General features: G+C 39.0%; 2 protein-coding genes across 5 annotated transcripts; one reads left to right on the top strand and one right to left on the bottom strand.

Moving 5' to 3' along the window:
- Positions 1–109: 109 nt before the first annotated feature.
- fkbp15b (FKBP prolyl isomerase family member 15b) lies at positions 110–19,394 on the top strand. Of its 4 annotated transcripts, XM_052563322.1 has the most exons (30): positions 110–318; positions 3,263–3,369; positions 4,140–4,218; positions 4,466–4,535; positions 5,318–5,392; positions 5,464–5,562; positions 5,647–5,796; positions 6,400–6,468; positions 6,548–6,691; positions 6,881–7,008; positions 7,098–7,146; positions 7,850–7,975; positions 8,130–8,220; positions 8,392–8,468; positions 10,765–10,807; positions 10,956–11,065; positions 11,144–11,242; positions 11,445–11,539; positions 11,673–11,775; positions 12,689–12,721; positions 13,048–13,219; positions 14,041–14,177; positions 14,269–14,424; positions 14,570–14,722; positions 15,156–15,248; positions 15,608–15,715; positions 15,911–16,018; positions 16,130–16,758; positions 18,222–18,354; positions 18,910–19,394. In XM_052563322.1, exons 1-30 carry the CDS (start codon positions 269–271, stop codon positions 18,988–18,990), a joined length of 3,567 nt encoding a protein of 1,188 aa, XP_052419282.1. In that variant the 5' UTR covers positions 110–268; the 3' UTR covers positions 18,991–19,394. The 4 variants fall into 4 exon arrangements, with proteins under 4 accessions (XP_052419282.1, XP_052419285.1, XP_052419283.1 ...); XM_052563325.1 differs by lacking the exon at positions 18,222–18,354; XM_052563323.1 differs by lacking the exon at positions 12,689–12,721.
- A 24-nt stretch (positions 19,395–19,418) lies between these two features.
- On the bottom strand, positions 19,419–26,135 carry stambpb (STAM binding protein b). The gene is made up of 6 exons (XM_052563327.1): positions 25,491–26,135; positions 24,906–25,066; positions 24,442–24,511; positions 24,255–24,350; positions 20,669–20,739; positions 19,419–20,563 (listed from the first exon to the last, which is right to left on the bottom strand). The coding sequence occupies exons 2-6, from the start codon at positions 24,947–24,949 to the stop codon at positions 20,512–20,514; spliced, it is 333 nt and encodes a 110-aa protein (XP_052419287.1). The 5' UTR covers positions 24,950–25,066; positions 25,491–26,135; the 3' UTR covers positions 19,419–20,511.

Genomic DNA, 26,135 nt, shown 5'->3' on the forward strand with positions numbered 1-26,135 from the left:
AAACGCATTAAAAAATATTTACATTTTTTAAATGTGATTTAATCACTTTTTAGTTCTCGCGCGCGAGTTTGCGTAGAAGTGCCGACGTAAGTGCGTGCGGTCAGGTGACGCCTCAGCTGACACCAGCAGAACCAGGAAGCGTCTGGAGAGAATTATTACACGTTAATATTCACTCGCCGCATGCAGGCGATCATTACTTCACACCTGGAACAGAAGTACATCTGGCACCTCAGTTCGCCTCGTGGTTTGAATAAGATCAGTCAGAGCCATGTTCGCAGCAGACGACGAGGACGGAGACTTTCTGTCTCCCGCTGGAGGGTGAGTTCCTGCCAGACAGACACTGTCTTCGTCAGACAAACCTCTTTCACTGTGTAAATCAAGTTGGGGTAAATGTGTAACACAGAAACTGAAACGAAGCAACGGTATGGGGAAGAAAAAACAGTTCTGGTGCCAAAGAGAAGAGAAGTGTCACTGACTGGCTAATAATGAACATAAATGTAACATTAGCAGATATAGTGCAGCTTTTTATGTCTGACAGATCAACTTGAAGACACTTTAGTTTCAGAGCACATAAACAGACAAGTGAGTCGTCTGAAATGACATTCAGCTCTTGAATGTTACATGTTCTCCATGACGTCCTTGATCATGTGATCTTCAACAGTTCTTCTGTTTGAGGTGTTGATGTGATCAAGTCCAGTCCACTACAAACATCTCAGCCTGTGAAGTATTTCAATGCCAGATTGAACTCCACAGTGTCACAGCCCACTTAAACATCACTAGTGACACCAAAAACTACTGAACATGAAATAGCATTAGTCTCAAAGAAATTGCAGAACTAACTTTAAATTATGTAATTTAAGGCTTTCAGACATTTTGAGTGTTATCTATAATTAGTTTCTATGTATGGATTATGTGATACCCTGCTGTATCATATTTGATGCTTCTAATACTGTTAAAGTATTAAAGTTACTGTTATACTGTTAAAGATTTACATTACCGGCTATCAAGATTTAATTTAGCTTTTTGTCTATATAAATATCAGCAACTGCACCATAATTCATATTTTTGCTCAGTTTGGGATAATAACACTCAGATGTTTTTTCTTCCTCGAGTATGAGCTCTATATTCGCCTGTATCATGATACTGTAGAAGCCATAAAAGTCTAATCAACTTTTTTTTAAACAAATTTTGAATAAAATAAAATAAAAAGTGGCTGTTATTTAAATGTCAGGCTTTACATTACTTTATGACATAGTTTTTTGTACTAATTATTAGGGGTGTCACGATTCTCCAAATCCTCGATTCGATTGCATTTTCGATTCTAAGGTCACGGTTCGATTCGATTCTCGATTTTTACATTTATTCTCTTTAAAGCACAGATTGTCATTTTTCAAACTAGACTTTTATGTAATATAATATCTGACCTTTGTTTGCAATGTACCACATTACACTGTCAAATTTAAAACTTTTATTAACAACATAATGTAACAATAACTTATATCTTTAGTCAATTGAAAACTTAAAATAAACTGCCATCCAGTTTCTCTTTTGTAAGTGCAGTCTTCTTCACAAAAGATGACATTCAAGTTCATAACAAAACAAACAAAAACAATAAAAAATGACTAAACTAACCTTCAAATATTACGATGTATCTATTTAAAAGATTAAAGATAAAACACTTGTTAAACACTTCACTGTCATTCATTTAGATGTATTCATATATATATATATATATATATATATATATATATATATATTATGTATGTATGTACAGTATGTGTGTGTGTGCATCATTACAGTCTGTAAAATATGTGTATCTCTTATTACAAGACTGCAATCACTAGCAATCAGAAGAATTCCAGTTAATCAAGTATCTACAAAAGATCTACTCTATAAACAATGCATTAAATTACATTAAAGACAAAAATAAATTAAACAAGCAAAAGAAATGATTACTTGCATGTATCTGGTCCACTGATTAAGTCATGGGTCAAGTCAAGTGAATTATTAATCATTTTCTAACAGGCATCGAATACTGACTTTAGGAAAAGGGGAATAACCAATGACATTTGTGATAACAACTAAAACAGCAAGCCCCGCCCCACGACTGACAAAAATAAAATTGTTCGCGCGAGCAGAGGTGAGATGATCGAGCGCGAGGATGTGGGGAATGAGCATGCGCGCGCGAGTGCTTTTATTGCGCGCAGAGTACATGTCGCCAGCATCAGTTTAATGCTCGGTTATTTTTGTCATTGATTTGCCGTCATACAACATGGGGGCGTGGCAGCATCGACGATTCCATTTTTTAATTCGAAGTTCGAGACTGTGACTTAATTTCGATCGATTTCGATTTAAAATCGAAATCGTGACACCCCTACTAATTATAGTACTGTACTGATTAATTTATTATTTAAATGTATTATTTATTTACTTATTCTTATATATTTTTAATCTGATCATTTATTTATTTACATTTTATATTTTTATCACTAATTTCTATTGTTATATTTAATTATAGCTTTTTTAAATCATTTATTTAAAGGACATACAAAAATGCCCATTGTTTAAAATTTTTCTCTAAACATTTACACACACTACCTAAACCATTTTTGTGGCCCCCAGACCCCCTTTTTAAACCTCTGTAAGTGTCACTCAATTTTGGAGCCACTACATTTCTTCTCCCTGGTGTTATATCCATAAATTAAATTCCACGCTGGCATCCACGTGTGTTAGTAGCGAATATGAAGTTGTTGAGAAGGATTGTAGAGAGGTGGAGAGTCGGCGTGTTAATGCCGCTCACATGCTGCTGGTTACACGTCCCGGATCAGAGCAGGGGCGCTCACAGTCACGCGGAGTAGTCCCTGCCAGAGCTGCTAAAGAGAGCTGATATTACATGCAATTGGAAATGTGGCATTAAGCTCATTGACTGGTTATCAGTGCATATCTTCCGGCTCAGAAGCAGGTCAGCTGAGCATGGCAGGACAGCAGGACAATGACTACAGCTGGAGACAGATCCATGGGTCAGTGGCGTACGTGTTATAGCTTCCTGATGATATCGTGGAAGTCTTACTTGTTCTGGTTTCATACGTTGTTGCAGGTGTTCACTGATGTTCTCCGTTTAAAGTTGAATCAAAAAGTCATTCGAAGTCAAAACTAGGTTAGCTTTAATTTGAGAATTGAGCGTGGTTCAGAGACTCATGTGATCTCACACAAGTGGAGCAGTGTAATGGTGGGCTTACTTGCTGCTCTTTTGTGACTCCAGAGCAAAGTTAGCCTCTCTGTTTGGACTGGACCAGGCAGCAAGCCAGGGGAACGAGTCTTTCCAGTACACAGCTCCCAAACAGCCCCGCAAGAACCCCACCAACCCAGGTAAGACTGCAGGAGCCTCTGCGAGTGTGAACTGATGCTTAAAAAAAAAACATTGGTGAGGAGTTAGAAACTCCTTAGCATTTATAATTACAAACTATATCTAACACAATAGCCAATCTGCAAGCACAGCACCAAAAACCTTCCAAACGAAAGGGGGGTTTCTAAAGGTTCAACAGCAAACAACGGACAATTGATTACCAGGATCCAAGAGAAATAAAATGATTTCTTCATTTGCACACGCTGAATGTGTTAGTTTAGTGCTTGATTTGCTAAAGGAACAGTGTAAATCAGCAAGTGGCACAAACACACATGTGAATTTAGCACTGATGTCAGTTTGCATCGGGCAAAACATATTGACACAAACCTACATATAAATAGTCTCTGAAACTGTGAAACAATAATGGCACCACAATATTGTAAGAATGAACTGCATCTGCTAAAACGGTGGAAGTGCACTCAAACATCTCATATTGATATAGCCTAGGCTGAAAATGTTTGGGTTGATAAGATTCTTTTGTATTCGTTTTTTTGACTTATGAAGGCTACATTAATGTGATTAAAAATACAGTAATATTGTGAAATATTATTATAATTGAAAAGATCTGTTTTGTGTTTAAGTGTAAAACATATTGTGAAAATATATTTACTATCACTTTTGATCATTTTAATGCTTACTTTTGCATGCCTTTGAACTGTAGTATAAGAGAAGCTCATAGTGAAAAATAATAAATATAAAAGAACGATAAAACTTTATATGTTTTGTTTTACAGGACCCATAAACCAAAAGGGTGCACCTCCACCAAACTCTCCTGCTGTTCTCTTTGCTACTGCAGTCCATGCATACAGATAGTAAGTTGGAAAAGACGCAGAAGCTTTTTTAATTTTGTGTATTATTTGTTGTTTAATTTGAAGTGTAATGAATAAAGCATGAAACATGACCTGATCTGTAGTGCTGCACATTTTACTTTCTAAGTCTTCCGAAGCAAAGTGCCATGTACAGTGTTTATCTTGAGCGCTGGTTGTCTGAAGTGATGTACAGTTTGCAGACTGATGTTATGAATCGAGATAAGCAGTGATCACGGTGTTTTCTGTGCAGTGTTAACGGACAGTACGTGAAACAAGGCAAGCTTGGAGCTGCAGTGCTTGGAAATCATTCAACTAAAGAGGTTAGAATGATAACGTTTTTCTTCTTTTGAATGAGTCATTCTTAAAGGTACAGGTTGTAGGACCTGCCACTAGAGGGCGCACTATCAAAACAATAACAATCGCGTGGTTTGATGAGGCTAAGAAGGAGCGTGGAATGATGGGATTTGTTGTCTTCTACCCAACCACTGACGGCCATCAGACAGACGGAAAGATAAATCATGGATCTAACGCGAGTTCAACGATTTGCGCGAGTAGATTACATACAAAGTCAATGCAAAGATGCGATCAGAAGATGGATCAGATGCGTCCTCGCACGGGTCTAGGGACGCGATGCCTCGCGTTTGGCGTGTATGCCCCATAATACTAATCTTGTTGATCGTTATAATAGCATAGGTTTTCTGTAAATATACGATTCAAAACAACTCACCTGTCGAGTAAAACACAAGCGAGATCGGCATCTCTTTCTAGTTGAAGTTTGTCGCAAAGCTACTTCCGCATTTGTCAACGACACTGTTGTCACCATGTGATTTCCAATACAGTAGGTGGCAGTATGCACCTGATAAGCCTTGTTGTAATCTGCCATAAAACTAAGAAGAATAACTAACGTCATTGACAGGCGACTGCACTGCGCCGTGTCACTGTTTAGAGTGTGAATTTACAAGTAGTTGAAAACATTAGAGATATTGTTAGTAATCAGCTGGACAAAATATATAACACTAGCCTAGTGGTTTTGGGATATTTTACTGCTAATGTTTTACAAATTGTACATTTAACACGTTTGCATGTCTGCGCTCTTTTTCAGTACAAGATCCTGCTGTATGTCAGTCAACAGAAGCAGGTGACGGCCGCCAGGATCCACAGCGGCTTCGTCCTCACCGTGAGCTCTTATTCACATAATTCATGTTAGACAAAGCTTGGTTGTTTTCTAATCGTCTCTCTCACATTCAGGTCCAGCCCAGTAACTACTGCACGTTTTACGATGACCAGAGACAGAACTGGTCGCTGATGTTTGACTCTGAGAAAGCAGCGACAGACTTCTGTAAAGAGGTTTGTATTTTATGGGTTCTTCGTCGTGTGGTGTTGCATGAGCAGCTTCTTGTGGTTTGTCATTCTTTGTTTTATGGCTTTCAGGTTTGTCTTGCCAAGGTGAACTGCAGCGGTGCGTTCGACTCGGTCCTGATCCAGGATCTCGTTCTCGGTGAGGGTCAGGCTGTGGAGAACGGAGACTCTTTAGAAGTGGCCTACTCTGGCTGGCTACTGCAAAACCACACCATTGGACAGGTAAAGATGTTTTATCAATAACCACATTTACCGGTGCACAGTGTCCAAAATGGCTTTGGTGAGTAAATAAGAGGCCATTATGATCCAAAATGTAGTATGCGCTAAGCAAGTCAATGTATTTGCATGATGCATATATTATGAGATTATACTTGAATTCTGTTTAAAATTCTGTTTAAAGTGTAAACATGTTTTTTTTTTTTTATGAGAATTGTAGAACAACATTAAGGTTCCGTAAGTTCACTTTTTAAAAGAAGTATCTTGTGCTCACCAAGGGTGCATTTATTTAAAAGAAAAAAATTTTTTTCAATGTTTTTCCAGGATTCTTTGGTGGGTAAAAGTTCAAACGGACAGAGTTTATTTGCTATATATATATATATATATATATATTATAAATGTCTTTGCTGTCACCTTTGATAACTTTAATGTGTCCTTGAATAATAAAAGTATGTATCTTTATATATATAAATACAAACTTTGGGACTGTAGTTTATGTGCATTATGAAATATATATTGATAAATTATTTTATTTGAAGTAATGTGTAGATAAATAGTTTTATTTGTAGCTATCTAGCTTTGTAATATACTCTTTCTTTTCTTCTCCAGATGTTTGATTCAAATCTGAATAAAGACAAGCTGCTGAGGCTGAAGCTCGGGGCTGGGAAGGTCATTAAGGTGAGGGGGAAGTGGATTACATGTGTTATTATCACTCAGATGCAGTCTAAAGCTCTCTCTCCATCTGTCCGTCTCTCAGGGCTGGGAGGAGGGCATGTTAAATATGCGGAAAGGTGGAAAGCGACTCATGGTGATTCCACCCAGTCTGGCGTATGGCTCTCAGGGCGTTGCCAACCGCGTCCCACCGGACAGCACGCTAATCTTTGAAGCCGAGATTCGTCGGGTACGTCATTCTCACATTCAGAGCTTCCCTTTATTCGTGTTTGACTGTATAATGTACATTGTATAATGTCAATTCATACTAAAGGTATGTGCTTGTGCATCCTCGACACAGTTTATAGTGTTGTAGAATATGTGAATTGAGATCCAGCCCGGCTCTCTTCATCTGTATTCTCTCTTGATGCATGCTCAGGCTAAGTTTGCAAAGGATGGAAGCTCAAGAGATTCGGCGGCTCCGTCTCCTGCTCCCAGCGTGGAGAGTCTGACCCCCTCCGAGCTCAACCAGCCCCTCAGCACTGTCCCACAAGCCAGCAAACCCAGGTGTGTCCCACAGGCCTTCTGTGGCAGCTTGACCGGAGATTACTGTTCGCATTAATATTATTTGATGGAGGTTTCCTCTTTGTTTACAGTGAATTGCCTCTTCGAGCGAAATCCGACTCCCTCAGTGAACAGCTCGGTGTAAGATTTGGCTCTTTTCAGTTTAACCACACTTTGAGTTTTAGCATTTTGTTTTATTAAGGCATATTTTTATTGTAAATAAATACTACAATAAAAACACTTAGTGGTTAGTGGAGAACATATGTATTCGTAACAAATAGGTGTGCAAAGTATATAAGGAATGTAATTATTGGCCAACATTAAAAATTATATTAGCCTATCAAATCAGTATCTGTCAATATTGATGTGTTTGTAATTTTTCAGGCCTATATTTTCTATTTTAACCTTTGTTGACTTAGCTTTAGACTTACTCTTTTCAAAAGTTGAGGGGAAGATGGCACAACTGTGTTCAACATTGATGATAATAATAAGAGATGTTTCTTGAGTATCAAATCGGGATCACGTGACACTGAGGACTAGAGGAATGATGCTGAAAATACAGCTTTGATCACAGGAATAAATTACATTTTAGAAAACCATTTTAAATATAATCACAAATATTTAGTACTTTACTGTATTTCTGATCAAATAAATGTAACCTTGGTGAGAATAGGAGACTTTCGAAAACTTATTTTATAGTCACTTTATTAGTAATCAGTCATAGTAAGAAAATAATTATTGACTAGAATTTTAATATCAGTGCTTCACTGATAATAATAATAAACCTTCTGCAGTGGAATGAATATGTCTGTGTGTTGTCTGACATATTCTGCAATGTCTTCAGAATCCTGACGCCACTAAAGCTAAACTGATTTCTCGCATGGCCAGAATGGGCCAGCCTCTGCTGCCCTTCATGACCGGCCCGGCCCCGTCGCCCTCACAGCCTGACTCCAGCGACTCCGAACTCGAGGCAAGGCTTTTGTGAGACATTCTTTGAGATCTTCATTACAGTGGTCTCCTAACCAGACACAGCACAAACATCTGCTACTGTAATCTATGTTTGTGTCGTATAATAAAGAGATCTAGTGTGATCCTCATGCGCTCTGATCCTGTTATTACTGCAGGACCCGAGTGTGTCCAGAATCAAGGAACACAGCAGTGCACCATCACCGCAGCCTGTGCACATCTCCTCATGCCCGCCACCTTCACTGCAGGGTAACTCCTATATCAAATCAGTCTAACATAGTGTAAAATAATGCACTTTTTCAATAAGATATACTCATAATGAAATTTAGCGTAAACCTACAGAGCCAGCGGACAAATGCTCTTCTGCTATACAGTTCATTTTAGTTTTATGACATTGTATTCACTCTCTCTTCATTCCAGCTTCGGCCCTTCTACCGGCTATTATGGCAACAGCCAATCCCCAGCCCATGAATCCCGGAGCACTACATGCCTTTCAGGTGGCTGACTCACCAGTGATGTGAAAAATCATTCTGTCATCATTTACTCACCCTCAAGTTGAGCCGAGTTTCTTTCTTCTGTTGACTTCTAAGTCAATGGGGACCAGAAACCGTTTGGTTACTGACATTCTTCAGAATAACATAGAAACTCGTGCATGTTTTGAACAGGTTGAGGGTGAGTAAATGATGATCACTACAGGTGCTGGTCATATAAGTATAGTTGATTTATTTCACTAATTCCATTCAAAAAGTGAAACTTGTATATTATATTCATTCATTACACACAGACTGATATATTTCAAATGTTTATTTCTTTTAATTTTGATTATTATAACTGACAACTAACGAAAATCCCAAATTCAGTATCTCGGAATATTAGAATATTACTAAAGACCAATACAAAGAAAGGATTTATAGAAATCTTGGCCAACTGAAAAGTATGAACATGAAAAGTATGAGCTTGTACAGCACTGAATACTAAGTTTTTTTTGCTTGAATTACTGCAGCAATGCGGCGTGGCATGGAGTCGATCAGTCTGAGGCACTGCTCAGGTGTTATGAGAGCCCAGGTTCCTCTGATTAGTGGCCTTCAGCTCTTCTGCATTCTTGGGTCTGGCATATCACATCTTCCTCTTCACAATACCCCATCATTTTTTCTATGGGGTTAAGGTCAGGCGAGTTTGCTGGCCAATTAAGAACAGGGATACCAAGGTCCTTAAACCAGGTACTGGTAGTTTTGGTAGTGTGTTCTGGGGCCAAGTCCTGTTGGAAAATGAAATCTGCATCTCCATAAAGTTGGTCAGCAGCAGGAAGCATGAAGTGCTCTAAAACTTCCTGTTATATGGCTGCGTTGACCTTGGACCTCAGAAAACACAGTGGACCAACACCAGCAGATGGCATGGCACCGCAAACCATCACTGACTGTGGAAACTTTACACTGGACCTCAAGCAACATGGATTGTGTGCCTCTCCTCTCCTCCTCTAGACTCTGGGACCTTGATTTCCAAATGAAATGCAAAATTTACTTTCTTCAGTGAACGTAACTTTGGACCACTAAGGAGCAGTCCAGTCCTTTTTGTCTGAGAGACACTGTCTGTTGTTCAAGAGTGGCTTGACACAAGGAATGCGACAGCTGAAACCCATGTCTTGTATACGTCTGTGTGTAGTGGTTCTTGAAGCACTGACTCCAGCTGCAGTCCACTCTTTGTGAATCTCCCCCACATTTCTGAATGGGTTTTGTTTCACAGTCTTCTCCAGGGTGCGGTTATCCCTATTGCTTGTACATGTTTTTTCTACCACATCTTTTCCTTCCCTTCGCCTCTCTTAATGTGCTTGGACACAGAGCTCTGTGAACAGCCAGCCTCTTTTGCAATGATCTTTTGCGTCTTGCCCTCCTTGTGCAAAGTGTCAATGGTCGTCTTTTTGAAACTGTCAAGTCAGCAGTCTTCCCCATGAATGTATAGCCTATAGAACTAGACTGAGAGACCTCACCATTTAAAGGCCTTTGCAGGTGTTTTGAGTTAATAAACTGATTAGAGTGTTGCACCAGGTGTCTTCAATATTGAACCATTTCAATTTTCTGAGATACTGAATTTGGTATTTTCCTTAGTTGTCAGTTATAATCATCAAAATTAAAAGAAATAAACATTTGAAGTGTATCGGTCTGTGTGTAATGAATGAATATAGTATACATTTCACTTTTTGAATGGAATCAGTGAAATAAATAAACTTTTTGGTGATATTCTAATTAGATGACCAGCACCTGTATTCTTGCTCCTGCTGTTAGTTAGTGATCTGCTGCCAGTTGCACCAGCTGTGTAGAAAATAGCTTAGTTGCAACCCGAAGAGGCACAAACTCGTGCAGTATGTCTATTTGCATTGTACAGTAAAATTTGAAATGTAACTCCGCATCAGTAAGCTCATGTTTTACCAGACAAACTTCAATTCTTTAGACATAGTTTTTACGCTCACCTGCTTTTTGAGAGAGGACATGTAAATAAATGATTGTTAGCATCTCTTTAACACACACTTGATTTATTAAACCGTGCATGCATGTCAAATAAAATGTAATGTTTCGTTTCAGTATTTCATTTTTATATATATTTTTAATGCGGTTTTTAATGCATTACTTTAGTAAAGTGCTTACTAGCTACACATTCTGCCTCAAGAACAAATGGTGCAACCAAATGAATTACAGAGTTTGTTATTACAGACTAACTAGTAATTCATTAACGTATATTGTACAAATGGCTGGTGCAAGTATAAAACCTCAGTTGACTGTGATTTCCTCTTTTCAGCCTGTAAGTCAGATGTACCCCACACAGGCTGTGCCTTACCAAGGTAAAGATCATAACTGTGCTCTACAAAATCTATACAACCTACGAAATCTTCCTGCTTTGACGTAAATATCACATTTATTTGTCGCTTACCAGCTGCAGATGTGAATGTTTTAAGGTTGAGATTGTGAATGATTGTCTGTGTCTTTAAGGAACTAGTGATGTCACATCCTTCTTGATGACAGAGGCTCGACAACACAACACTGAAATCCGATTGGCTGTTGGGAAAGTAGCAGACAAACTGGACAACTTGTCTTCGAAGGTTGGTATAATACAAGTCAGTGTTTCTAAGTAACTGTTACATTATACACTTTCTGAGAAATCTCTCTCTTTTTTTCAGATTGATGACCTACAAAAGCAAGGCAGCGTTTCGTTGGGCTTATCGAACGTATCCATGGAAACAGCAATGATCATGCACAACATTCAGAGAATCATACAGGTAAATGAATCGGCAGGTGAGCAGTGATTGGCCGATCAAACCCTCATTCATATTTTTCAGTACTTGCCGTTTTTGAGGGAACTACAGTCGGGTTATGAGTTGATGGAAAGCTAATGAAAATGTCAAATGAAAATAAATCAAATTTCAGTCAATCAAAATGAAATGCTTTAAAAAGCAGAAATATTTTGTCGTGTGACTTCAGGAGAATGAATGTTTGAAGAAAGAGGTTTTTGAGAAAAGCTCCCGCATCGAGGAGCAGAACCGTAAGATCGGCGAGCTCATCAATCAGAACCAGAGGTCAGCACTCTCACTTCATATTTGACTTCTTACTTTTTTCTATCTTTCCATGTTTTGTATTTTTACCTAGTTACCTGCACTTATCCCCGTCACTTCTTGTCCTGTTTTGACGATCATGTTTGTGTTTGTGTAGGTATGTGGAGCAGAATAATCTGAGGATGGAGCAGAGAAACGACTCTCTAAAGAACAGCAGTGAACAGAATCAGGCCAGAATACTGCAGGCAGAGCAAGACAAGGTAACTCTATTAAACAGTCCAATCCCTTACACACACACACACACACACACAAAAACAAACTAACACCAGAGCAACACTGTTTCAAGCTTCAGTGAGCTGCCATGCTTTATGCTGCCTACATGAGCTGATGACTACACCAGGTGCTTGATCGGAAGTGCTCTTCTTAGGCAGCATCTTCACATGGCATACAGTAGACTCAACTCCCAGCGTGTTTTTAATAGAGTTGCTCCAGGATGGTGCAAATTTAACTCGAAATCCAACAAACTCTACACTTTCGCAGCAGGTTATTGTGTAAGTTTGTCTGAATTTCCACCATTTTTAAGGAGTGGCGAAGCAGTATAATGGACAGAGTATATATAGCGCTGGGACTTTGACACCATCAGGTTTATAAGTGTTGGAAAGGAAAGAAATGTTCTGATATGGGTAGCGCTGGGCAACGATTAATCGTGATTAATCGCATGCAAAATAAAAGTTTTTGTTTATATAATATATAATTGTGCACAAAAATATTCCGATTATTTCTCTCTTACTGTCACTAACGCTAATTATGTAAGTACATCATGATTATTGGTGGGTTTACACTGTAATAATCAGTCATTTTTGAGCAAAGCTGCAGTACATTCAATCATTTTAGGCGTTTTTTTTTTTCTTTTTTGTGAAGGATATGCATGATTCTGCCTTAGTTTTTGACCTGAACAAGGCCTAACCATTTGGGAAAGCCATTATAGTCTCTCTAAAAGAGAATCTGAGTTCCTGAATTCCTGTTTTTACCACAAAAACCACTCTCTTTACACACTCATTTTAATCTGGCGTTCATGAAACAGCCAAAACTCCTAAATAGCTCTACCTTTAATCATGTATCTCTGCTCTGATTGGCTGAGAGCCTTTAGTGGTGACTGCTCTCTTTTCCCAGCATGCTCTGCCACAGGAATTGAGTTGGGATCAGGTGAGCAAAAGCGCTGTCTCGCCTCAGACATTTCTTCATCGTCTTCACTCACTGTTTCCCATCACTTATTTCAGTGAAGCATTTCCCTTTTCTCTTTCTGTTCACTCTTTGTTTTAACAAGCACCACTCACTGACCAATCAGCATTCAGCTTTCAGCAGAGAGAGATAGATAGGCCTACCACCATATTTGACATATCATCTTGTCACCGGTTGTGTTTCCCTGTATCTTTTTTTCTTTCCATTACAATCCCATCATCATTTCATCAGAGTAGTTGTGTTGTAGCATGAGTTAAGGATGAGCTGGTTTCATGTGGTCTCTCTGGAAGGCTCGTTTGACGGAGGAGCTGGCGTCGTCCACGGCTCGCGTCTCGGAGCTGCAGCTGGAGTTGAGCTCTCAGCACCAGAAGGCCGCAGTGCTGCAGACCAAACTCAACTCGGCTCTGCAGGACAGTCAGCAGCACAGCACACACGCCACAACACTGGAGGCGCAGATACTGGGTGAGAACCAGCTAACCATGCAAAATCTCTTGTCCAAAATCGAAATCTGCAAAAATATGTACTTAACAATAAATATGTGGGTGAATTTCACAATAAACATATATAGGTCACATTTCACAAAAAAAATTAAAGAAAAAAAAAATAATGATTTGCGTATTTGTACATTATTTTTAATTAAGCATATTCTCATTACCATAATAAATGCAAATGTTTTACCTTTTATTTTTTTAAATTTTTTTTCACTATTCTCAATTATTCTTATTATTGTATTACTGTATTCTTAAACAGAATTTAAATACTTAAACAATTTATAATTAAAGGCAATATCATAAATATTGTCATGATGCATAAATTAATTTGTGGGTAGGTTTTATGAAAATTATCATTCAAATAATGATAAAAGGCAAAATTGTCTCAAGTTAAAATATGCTTTTATTCTTATCTCTTTTTCATTTTGGGGTGAATTTTTTTTGTTTCCTGGTTAATTTTTCTTTTTGTTTTCATTTTTCTTCTGTTTTATAGTTTGTTTACAATTTATTTTGTTTTGTTTTCTTGTTTATTTTGTTGATATTCTTGTTTTTCTTTCATTATGTATTTTGTTTTTTCATTTGCTTTGCTGTTTTGTTTTCATTTTTGTATTTTGTCTTGTTGTTTATGTGGCCTTTTTTAAATTATTTTTGTTTTGTCTTTTGTTTGAGTTTTTTGTTAGGAACTAGTTTTGCTTTTAGTAAGGACAAATTAGTCAAACATTAGTGACTGGTACTAGCATGGAAAACAGCTGGTTAAGGCTTGATGTAAGTGTCTGTATCTGTGTGTTTCAGAGCTGAAGGAGACGGCAGACAGAGTGCAGGGTCAATACAAGATGGAAAAACAGAAACGAAAGGAACTGGAGCACAAACTCAACAACTTGGAGGAAGAGCTACAGGACTTGAAAACCGAGAAAGACAATCTGGAACGAGTGAGTAACTCACTTCTGACTGTGTGTACGTGTGTGAGGGGAAAACAACAAATAATTGAATCCTCATCTTGTGCATTAAACTCTGATTCAGACTCTCTCTGAGAGGAAGAGGAAGTGGCAGTTGGAGAGACAGCGCTGCGATGAGGAACTGGAGGAAGTGAGGAGGGTGGGCCAGCAGGAGTTAGACAACCTCAGGAGCCAATTACGTAAAGCCAGAACAAGCACAGACCAAGCTACAGCTGAACAGGTACATGATGACAAGAACAGATCCATGCTGAATTCACGGCACCTTTCCTTCCCTGTTCCTAACAGTAACTGAGTGTTTAAAACGGTTGACACTTGATACATGTTTTCTAAGTAAGTAGTTTGATTGTGTGGCTGTGTGTGTGTAGCTGTCTCAGCTGCAGGCCGATCTGGAGCAGGAGTGGCAGGTGAAGTGTGACCAGGCTCTGGCAGCGGCTCGTGAACAGCAGAGGAGAGAGATGACTGAACTCTCCGAGCACAGAGACACACTGCAGCTCAGACTCACACAGCTGCAGGACAAGGTTCACACACACCTCACCATGCGCCCAATCAAATCCAATACTCCTTTCTCACTCACTCTGGGGAGCTGATTCCAAAAGAAGTGGCTGTTTTGCTCGAGCATACCAAGCCTTCTCACGACATATGCAGCGTTTTGTAGCATTTTTTCTTTCGACAACCATTAGTACCATTTATCAGCCAAAAAAAAACAGGATTCCTGTCTTCCTCTGAGCAGATTGCAACTAGTTTTTCGTTTCTCAGCCCATTTTCACATGGATGTGTATTTTTTTTTTCATGATGCACACACATACACAAGAAAGTCCACGGTTGTTTATAATACTTTGGAAATGAAAAGCCTTCTTAAACTCATTCGTATTTAGCCTTTTGCTTAATCGGTTGAACAGACAATCACTTATCTAATCAAAAGGTTTTTATTGTTTGATCTCCTGTCCGTAGTTTAATACACTCAAGCAGTCCCGTGAGTCAGAGGAACAGCTTTCACTACAGCAGCAGGACCAGAGAGAAGAGCTACAGGCCTTGAGAGAAAAGGTGAGACGTTGAGAGAAACCAGATTCACCGCTGTCTGGTTTTCTAGTCAGTATGAAAATACTTTATCAAGTCACGCTTGTTTAAAAGACTACATTTTTCTTGTTTTACATGGAACTTCTTTCATTCTTTTAATGTTAGTCTGTTGGTTTTGTGATGTTATTTTTCTTGCACCGAAAATAGTCTTTATTTAGTTTTACCCAACTCTCTGACCCTTTTTCTACTCTGTCTTCAAGACTTCTAAATATAAATGACTTTTAAACAATAAAAATGTGTAAACCATAAGTCAACAGTTGGCGAAGTGCTTCAGGTCTTCAGGACTTGTATGGGCTGTGTAACATGTCGAGAGCGGTGTGTTTCAGTGCTCTGCGCTGGAGCAGAGAGCGGCGTTGCTGAAGCAGCAGGGAGAGACGAAGGTTTCTGAGCTGGAGAGGAAGCTGACGGAGCAGCAGACAGACACGGCAGAAGAGGTGAGACTTCTACCACTGCAACTGTATCACATCAACAAAATGTGTCATTATAATTGAGAATAAGAAGAAGGTGGAATATGCTGTATTGTCAGTCTCAATATGATGCTTCAGAGCCTCCCAGTTTGGAGCAAATCCTATGAGTAAGCATAGTCTGCGTGGATCACACTTTCTGAGCGCAGATGTGTTTGTTTTCAGGTGAAGCGCGTGATGAATGGAGTGTTTCAGTCTCTCAGAGGGGAGTTTGATCTGAGCGAGACCTACACAGGAAGTGATGTACTCCGAGTGCTGGTCAGCACTATCAAGGTCTGGCAAACCTCTGTCCAACACAATGTCAGCTTTGTGCTCCCAATCTCAAAACACTTCATTCTGCCAATAAAAGATGCCACAAAGTGTGTTTTTCTCCTCCAATCACAGAATGTCACCCTGCAGCTGCTCACAAGAAAAGAGAGATCTTCATCTGAACACAGTGAAAAAGAAGAGGAAGACGAGGATGAGGAGGAGGAGAGGGAGACTGACGCTCAGCCTAGACGTGAGCTGCATGTAAACGACTCCGGGGAAAAGGAGGAGGAGCAGAGAGAGAGGGATTCTGCAGGCCTGGATGAAGATGCACCACAGCAAGTGGAGAAGAAAGATGGTCCACCAGCAGAGGAGAAGAAAGACGAAACAGAGGAACTCGAAAGAGAAGAAGACAGGAGTGAAGAGGAAGTTGTGGAAGAGAAGAGTGAAGAGAAAGTTGTGGAAGAGAAGGAAGTGGAAGTTACAGAACGCAATGTGCAAGATCAGGAGAACAGTGAGAGCGGCGTAGAAACTAAACACCAAGAAGAGACTGAAAGAGACGTCACAGCCAAACAGGAAGTGACCACAGAGCCACCTGAGGAGATTCGTCCCACACAGGAAGTGAAGGTAACTGATGAGAGTGTTTCAGGGCCTTCAGATGAAGCAGAAAGCACACACATGACATTAGGTGGACCTCCCACGAACCCGCCGCCCCCTCCTCCAGCTCTCCAGGACGAGTCCAGCGATACGTCTGCACTGCTCTCCAGGTACACACTCACCCGCTAACACGATCTCTGGGGACAGTAGATTCATTTTCCAGATTGTTTAAAGAGGATGCACCCAAAAATGAAAATCAGCATTTACTCATCTTCACATTGTAAAAAAAAAAAAAATCTAAACCATATGAAACCAGCATAAATGCACAATTATTTTTCTCTTGACCTAGATATTTCGCAAAGTGTTCAAGCTGTTCTTTTCCACACAATTAATCATAGGGCCCTATTTTAATGATCTAAGTGAATGGTTTAAAGTGTTTCCGAATCCACTTTGCTATCAGTGCTTGCGACATGGTGGATTCGCGATTTAAACGGCGCAATATTTAGGCGCAGAGACTGAACACATCTCTAGAGAGAGAACGGATCTGCTCATGCACGAGCAAATAGTTAGACTAAGTCTGATACACGCAATGACTATCCATTATGACATGAATGACCATTTTATAGTTATGTGGCCTACACAATAATATTCTTGTACACTGTAACCCTTTTATTTTTAATATTTGGCCTGTTTGTGTGCTGCTGTGCGTCCCTCTGTGTAATAAGCAAAGTGACCGCGTGTTGTTGACCCTCCCAGAGGTGCATTTTCTATTCACATGCTCTTTAAATAACATAAAATGCATGTATATATTGCGCCATTGACTTCAGAATAGGTTTGAGTTGGTCTATGGTGCAGACTATTTTCAATTCCTCAAAATAGCGATGTGCCAACATTGCACCTGAAGGACTGAACGCACCTCTTTTTTTTTAGCGTTGGGCTGAAACTAGCAAAAACACTCAATGCGCCGGGTGTATGATAGGGCCCATAGAGTGATCAGGGGAGGCTTCAAGCAGGACAGAAAAGCTCCATAAAAGTTCTCAATTTGTCTTTGTATGCTTTAATCAAAGTCTTCTGAAGATCTAAGGGCCTTGGTGGTAGGAAAAATGTTGTGAATAACTTGCTTTTGCATGACTTAAGAAGACTTGGAAAAAAAGTGCACACATCCTATGAACCACTTTCATGGTATGTAATTTGTCACGTTTGTTTGTACTCATGATCGTTGTGCGAAAGAGCAGCTGGAACATTCTTCAGAATATCTCCTTTTTGTGTTTCACGGAAGTCAAAGAGTATTAGATTAAACTGAAGGTGAGTAAATGAGGCCTGCGTTTTCATTTCACAGTAAAATAGGCCTAACATTTATGTAATGGATCATCATCTCATATGTGAGAGAAGATGCACCGTCTCATTCCCACAAAATCACATGGCGGCACAAACAGTAAACAAAAAAAAAATAGTTTTGATTGTTGGTAAACCTCAGAAATCTTTGTGACTGTATAACACTGTAAATTAACGTAAGCGTATCAACTAACAGAATCCCGCTTAACCTTCACTGTGAGCATGTGTGTCATCCAGACGCTCTGTCCTGTTTCTCTCTGTCTCTCGTCTCATCTGTGCTCACCTGCTACTCTCTCAGTCCGTCTGAGAGGGTAGAAGAGGAAAATGGAGAGGAACCATTTTTCCAGAGTCCCGCCCCTTCACAGCCCCCATCCGCACCCGCACACACACCCGCAGCGGCCGATGAAGAGGAGGAGGAGGAGGAGGAGCTGGTGAGCATGCCTCTGTCTCTCTCACACACACACACACACACTCCACATCCATCTGCTGCTCTTCTGCTCTTCATTCTCACAAACTGTTTGATTGTCATTTAAAACTGAAAATGTACTTTCTAGACAAATCAGTCGTTTAGAAGATGTGTAATTAACCTCATTAACTATGTGTCATCATTAAAGGTCTAGATTCTCTCCTAATGTTGACAGTTCCCCAGTATGCTGCTTCTAGTGTGTGAATGAATGCGGTGTAGTGGTTTAGAGCTGGCTACCAGAAGATTGTTGGTTTGATGCCCACCATGAACGCGCTGTGACTCCAGATCTTGTGATGCATTGATTCCATAATAAAAATTCAGTGTTTCTATTATAGTACTGTGTAATGCATAGTACAACTGAGGTTATGAAAACATGCACAGAGCTATAACCAGGAGTGTGAGTTTGGGGGCTGGACTCAAAGGCAGAGATTATTAGTCAGTAAATGCCATATACAGTGTTTTTGTTCAGGAACTAAAATGAACGGTGAACTGTCTGATGCTCTTGTGTGAATCTGCTCAGAGTCTGAAAGGACGCCCCCCTCCCGCCCCTCTGTTCGGTGATGACAGTGATGATGCTGATGACCTGGACTGGCTGGGCTGATGGGAACCTCCTCAGTCCAGTGTTAAAAACCAGACCACTGCTGGCAACAACACCAGACAGGAGGAAGTGATGTTTGTGTGCTGGGACGGTCCCGGGAACAGAGAGTAACCTCCTGTCCAAAACCTTCAAAAGCATTTGAATGAAATCTCTCTGGCAGTATGGATCGACTGCTGCTCATAAACTGATTTACTGCACGTGCTTTAAAAAAAAGAAAAATCATCTTTAAATCTACAAATACTGACTCAAAAACGGTTGATTTTTATTTTTTTCAATCTTAATTTATGATATCCCCATCTTTAACAGGGTTTTGATGTGTAATTCAGCTTGCTGTCTCTGTTATTAATATTTATACCTTGTACTAACCGCAATTAGTTGCATATTAATAAAGAAATGAGACTGTCTGTTTATAGTTTCTTTAGTGTTTGACTGATTTCTTTATCAGGTCATACTTTAAAAGAGGGAAAACTGTAATAAACAATGTGACATGATAGAAAGTTACCAGTCAAATACATCAATAAAGGGAAGTAGTGATATGGGATACAGTAAGAAAGAACACACCAATGAATTAATGATATTAATATGTGTGCGTTAAGTATTAATAATTCAGTAGCCTGACATCAATCATTCAGCCTTTATCATCTTCACCACATATAACATAAAACACTAGCTGGGGGGGATTTTTCTAATTTAACCGCTTCCTCCTTTCCCTGATATGAAACTGTACAACTGTTTGTATAAAAAACAAGCTTATCAAGCCGTTCACAAAGAACGCATTTTTGCATTCCATTGCACTGCTTTTCCATATTTCTTTATGTAAATATGTGGTAGATGGGAATGTTTGACAGTCACGCTCGCATGTCAAGACACGTGGCGAATGACACACTTCTACATTCACAAGGCTCAAGTTAAAACTAGTTCTGTACACTATAGAAACGCGTTTCCACCATGAGAGAGAAACACCCTAACTGCTGCTTTTAGCATTTTTTCTTGTAATTCTGATTTAAACTGATAATTCAACATCATGGAGTGATTGTCACCAAAACTGAAGCTGCTTTTACAAAATATATAAGAAATGAATTAGGCTGATAATGGCTGGCATTTATGACAGGTGCAGCCCTGCAGGAGTGACCCGTTCAGCTCAGTAGCCTACTTTATAAAAGCCTTTGCTCTAATGTCGTTTCTGCAGATGTGATATGTTAGTGTGTGTGACGTCACTAAGAGCATAAATAAACTTGGTGGGCAACAAAACGTTTGTGTAAGGCTCACTAGATCATCAGGACAAAGCAAACTGAAACTAGGATGCGCTGCAGTCCTGTGGAGGTGTTTGCATTCCTGAGCTCCCAAGGGATATCATAAAATAACTAGTTTAAAAAAAAAAAAAAAAGTGCTAGTTTTAGATGAGTGTCTGTCCGTTAGAAACCCACCACCAGTAAAAGCTGCTGTCATACGAGAGCGAGTCCATCAGAGGAGTTAGCGAGGACAGATAAAAAAAAAAAGCTTTATGGTGCCACTGTGTGAACATCAGAGATGGATCATCGCAGGTCTGGCATCGAGACTATATGTGGCTCCCACCCTGAGGGGGAAAAAACAAGACAAAAACTTTATCATATATGACTCACGAAACAAAGCTTATGTCCTTTCAAACCACGGGTAACTAACAGAGGTTGATGTCACTTACAGTAAAAAGAGGAGGTTCTTTGGGGTGAGATCTCCTCCATGTCTTAGTCTGTCAGTCTGAAGAAGCCCGTCCTGTACAGGTGCACAAGTATTGGAAAGATATTGACATCCCTTAAAATGTATCCTCAATACAGAAATATAGAAACTCAATATAGGATTATTAATATCCATGACTTTTCCAACTTAAAAAATCACAGGCGACCTAATATATTTATTTTTAAGATGTAAAATTCAGTGGACTTCCAGTGGAATGCCATGCGTTCGATCGGCATGATAAGAACTGACTCTGAATATCCTCATTCATGAGATCATTTGGTTTTTTTTATTTTTTATTTTGGGACCTCCTAAGATGATTGTTTTGATATGCTACTGAGATCTGGAGTAGAGATGGAAATAAAGAGCAAAGAAACAAAGCAGGAAAAAAAAAAATGGCTGAAATGGCTATAAAAGAATTCATTGAACTCCTCAAAAGAGTTGTTTATGTTGTTCCAAACTCATGAAAGCTTTGTTCGTCTTCAGAACACAATTTAAGATATTTTGGATGAAAACCGGGAGGCTTGTGTCAGGGTCCAGAAAAGTATGAAAGACGTCGTCAGAATAGTCCATCTGCCATTATGAAGCAATGAGAATACTTTTTGTACTCAAATAAAACAAAAAATAACAACTGTAATCAACAATTTGTCTCCTCTGTGTCTCTCCACATGGGTATGTGATTAATGACAAAATGTAACCCTTTACGTCATTAAAAGATGAAATCATGGAATTTAGAAGAGAATTTCAAGGTTTTTCCAAGGATCCTAGACAAGAGATCAGGAAGCTGTGGAATGATGTAAAGGAGTTAAAAGGAACTTTTGGAAATTTGCGATTTGTTGAGGTAGATGAAAAACAGCAGCACTCAGCGCAAACTGTAAGCTTTCTTATACAACAAAACAAAATGCTGCACAAAAGGACCGATTATCTGGAAAATAAATCTTGGTAAAATAATATACGGATCTATCGGATTAAAGAAGGAAGTGAAGGAACCGACATTGTGGGATTTGTGGAATCCTTTTGAAAGAGGTCTGTGGTATCACTGAACACCTGACAACTGCAGCAGAAACCGCTCCTCTTCATTCTCTGTGTCACAGTAATCTGGACCTCCACACTGCTTCTGTGTCACTGTGAATGAGTTCCTGGCACACAAACACTCTCCAGCAAATATCAAGTCTTTCTGTGACAGGTCTCACAAGTACTAAACTGCTATGCATCTTCTCTATGCTACACTTTAAATAATATATTTAAAAAAAAAGTAGAAAAATAAGAAATTTATTGGATAAACCAGTTCACCAAATCACACTGAACCATCAGAAACCATTTGCAGCTCCAGCAGCACCGATCTAGTTTACTCAATCAAAACTAAATTTGGGACGCCTGACAGTCACTCTGACTCGAAATGAGCCGTAACACCGGCGTATGATCCTGTGATGCCGGGTTTGCCAACTCATTCAGCGCTCCAGTTCCTCCGAAAGTCACTGAATTGAAGAACTGATAAGCTGCTGTTACAAACATGAATGAACCAAGCACTTGAAAGAAGAGGCAAAATGACAATTTATGGTTTCTCATTATGTAAAAAGGTGAGTTTATTAAGACTAGTTCATTTATTTTAACTGGTGAAACAATTGTGAACCAGAAGCAAACTGTCCAAGAGAACCTGTTCAAGCAAAAGAACTGGATTACAGGTAATAATGCTCAGTTTCTTGCACAGACTGATTGTTTCACTTCATAAGATCCCAATTTATCATCAGGGGCCACTGGTGTTAATTTTGTGCTGCCTGTTATGCCTTTTTGACTCTCAAAGTGCCGGCAGCTGCTGACCTACATATGAATCACCAAAGACCTTGGTTTCAGCTAAACATTTTCTTTGCTGATCTGCTGAAGAAAAAAGTCACAGAAATTTTTTACAGCAAACATTCATCTTGGTCTGAAAAGTCTTTAGGGAATCACTTTGAGTTTGATAACAGGCAAAATTAGGTGACTCGGAACATTTAATTATGGTAAAAATCATAAAGTAATGATGACTCATGTCACAAAGCCATTTCAAAGCCATTCAAAGTCGTTATAGATTTCAAATCTTTTGCCCATCTCTATGTACGTCACTAGGAACACTTTGCATAATAATCTCCGCCTACCGTCTCCGCTTACCCCCACACAGATGCTCTGGCTGGTGTGATAGCATCATGTCAAGGAGACCGTTTGTTTTATTTTCACTGCCAAAGAATGAAGATCAGAAGAACCAATGGCTTTTGCTGTGTTCACAACATTTCACTGATGAGTTTTCGAATCTCGGGGAGTTCAAGGCGGGATTTTCAAAGCGTTTGGCCATACAAGAGGGTTCATTACCAACTTTATTTGGACCAACAAGCATCTCCGAATAAACAACCTGTAAGTATGATTATATAGTTATGTGTTTGTTTTCTCCCGAGCGTCTTATCAGTATGTGTGCTGTCTGCAGCCTGTCTGCGCTGATCGTCATGTACAAACACGTCATTAAAATGAAGTGTAACTCTGTGAATACTCAACGAAGAGACATGAGAAATCTTGACATGTCTACTCTAAAACTAAACAAGTGCTGCCGAAAACAGATATTCTGTGATAAAGTAATCCATATGAAAACAACGCGATGTCTCACGTCTCCCTTCGTTATATCTAATGTGACCACGCCCCCGCGCTGAACGCGCTATTCAGATTCAAACTGAAGCGCGCGGCTTGAATACACCCACACAGAAGAAAAAGCAGCGAGACTGTTCAAGTTTTTTATTTTACTGTTTGCTTCGCGGTGAGAGGAATAAGACATAATTCACCCCAAACAGATGCTAACGCATTGTTTACCGTGACGTTGTGTGCGGAACAACCAATCAAAACTGACTATGTTAGTTGACCAATCAGAACATAGTATGCTACCGAAAGGTGGGGTTTAAGGAAACTGAATCTTTTGAACAGCTTCGCGCGAACCGTTTGGGGATCTCTGAGAATTGAGGTAATTTTAAAATGATATTTTGACAAAATGACAATGTTTTTTAACCTTGGATGGATTTAAACCTAATGTACAGGACTTATAAACAGTGATAGGAAGCTTAGAATTTTCATCTTACTGGCTCTTTAATATAGTATGTTTTGTGTAAAAAGTTATTTTAATTTTCTGATTTTCACAAATTGTGAAAAACATTTACTACTACTACTACTACTACTACTACTACTACTACACACACACACACACACACACACACACACACACACATATATATATATATATATATATATATATATATATATATATATATATACTGTATATATATACACAGTATATATAGAATGTAACTTTTTATGGTAACTGGGTATTTGGGGGCTCTTGGGATTTCCATGGTAATGAACCTAGAATTCCTAGAATTATAATAAAATTACAGGAATTTGAGGGAAAAAAATATCTAAAAAGCATTATTTCAGAATTTGGGAAATGTGTTAAACGGTCATAAAAACAATGTGAAGGGGAAAAAAAAATCATTTTATTCCATGAAAAGGTTTGCCAATGTTTGGAAAACATGTCTCACCTTTTTGCTGATGATCTCAGCATATATTTTCTCATATCTCCTTGGTAAATGTTTCTTCAGCTGCTCTGCTTGAGGAAAACCGGTCTCCTTTAGCTTCTGTGTGAGGAACAACATCAAAACTGAGGCAACTAATATGATATGAAGTAAATTTGAAATTATCAATCTAGAGTTCACTAGACTATGTTACCGTCTGTTTCTTCTCAGGAATGTTAGACAGTTTATATTCTGGATCCTTGGGGAGCTTTTCCATAAAAAGCCTGGTGGGTTTAAAAGAACCAGAGTGAAACTGAATATTATCAACACTACACACATAACGGAGACTCCCATTAAAGTTAAAGAGATACTCCCCCAAAAATGAACATTATGTTGTAAATTACTACTCGCTCCCAACCCATTTTAATTTCTTTCTTTTGCAGAAAAACCCTTTTTCAAGTCTCAGAATCAGTGATAAAGTCACACAAGTTTGGAACGACATGAAGGTCAGTAAATGATAAAATACCTTTTATTTTCAGTTAAATGTCTGTTTAAAATGCAACAGATAGACCTAGAGCATCATTTAGGTCTTCTCACGTGACGTATTTTTTTGTTTTATAGGACAAAGGCATGCTATGTGTTGCCCTCCTCGGCGTACACATGGGTCATGCACATCACCTCCATGCCCGAGCAGAAGTATCGGCAGAGGGGCACTGCTTCATCCATGTCTAACGCACTGCCCTTCTTGGTCTAGGCCCGCACCCGTTCATCTGGGGTCAAACTCACATCGGCATGGTCCAACATCATGTTGCCAACGTCCTCAAACTACACCTCCAACCCTGTGATACAAACGAGTTACAAACAAAACTGGATTTCTCTTGCACTTCGAAATAATTCAGCGTCATACAGATTTACTATGCACATATATCAACTTAATGAATGACACATTCGTTTATGTATAAGTCTTAAAGGTACAGCAAAAAAAAAGAAAGAATTCTTACTAGTGAGCATAATCGAAGACATTCAAAGTATTCTATTATCTTTGGTATAATATAAACTGCTCAGTGAACAAGTAATACTATTGGATCACATAAAGATAAAATAAAGTGTTACATCTCCAAACAAGTGATAGATCACTTTACATTATTTTGTATCATATCACACAATATCCAACAGCTGGGGCCGCATTTATTTATTTTTTAAATAGGTGAATTGTTATGATACAGTGTGAATGTGAACTTTATAAGTTTTATAAAGTTTTACCGTGATAATAACGACAGTCTCTGTTTTCCAGATCACAAACACATTAACTGAGGAAACTCGTCCATCGCCTTTAACTCTATTTCAATGAAATAAAGGCACATTCAATTGCATTATATGGATCTGTATCCATCCTTTTGGCTTTAATCTCCACCACTCACTCACTTCTTCTTCCCGTATGATGCAAACAAACATCAGGTTCTGTATGGAGCCGCTCTCACATCGGTTTGGTGTTTCTCTGTTGACAGACGCTGCTGTGTTTCACCATCGATCAGATTCAAGGTGTTTCAGTTAATATGTAACTGATCAACTTGTTACTGTTTACCTACTGTCAATAAACCAGGACGCATTCTTAAAGAAGTTATATTTTTGTTGTTACTATTAGTAGTAGAATTTTGGATCAAATAAATGCAGGCTTGGCGAGCATAAGAACAATTCTGAAAAAAAAAACAGTAAAAAAAGTAAAAAAAAAACTCTTACTGTTCAAACCTTTTGACTGCTAGTTTATAGAGCCAAAAGAGTCTCAATAAAGATAAATGCACACACTTCATTCACATATGCACACATAGGATTCATACATGCACACACATAATTCATAAATACACACAGAGGATACACAAATGTGCACAAAATTTACAAATGCACACA

Source organism: Carassius gibelio, chromosome B8, assembly GCF_023724105.1.
Source record: "Carassius gibelio isolate Cgi1373 ecotype wild population from Czech Republic chromosome B8, carGib1.2-hapl.c, whole genome shotgun sequence".
NCBI classification, from domain to species: Eukaryota; Metazoa; Chordata; class Actinopteri; order Cypriniformes; family Cyprinidae; genus Carassius; species Carassius gibelio.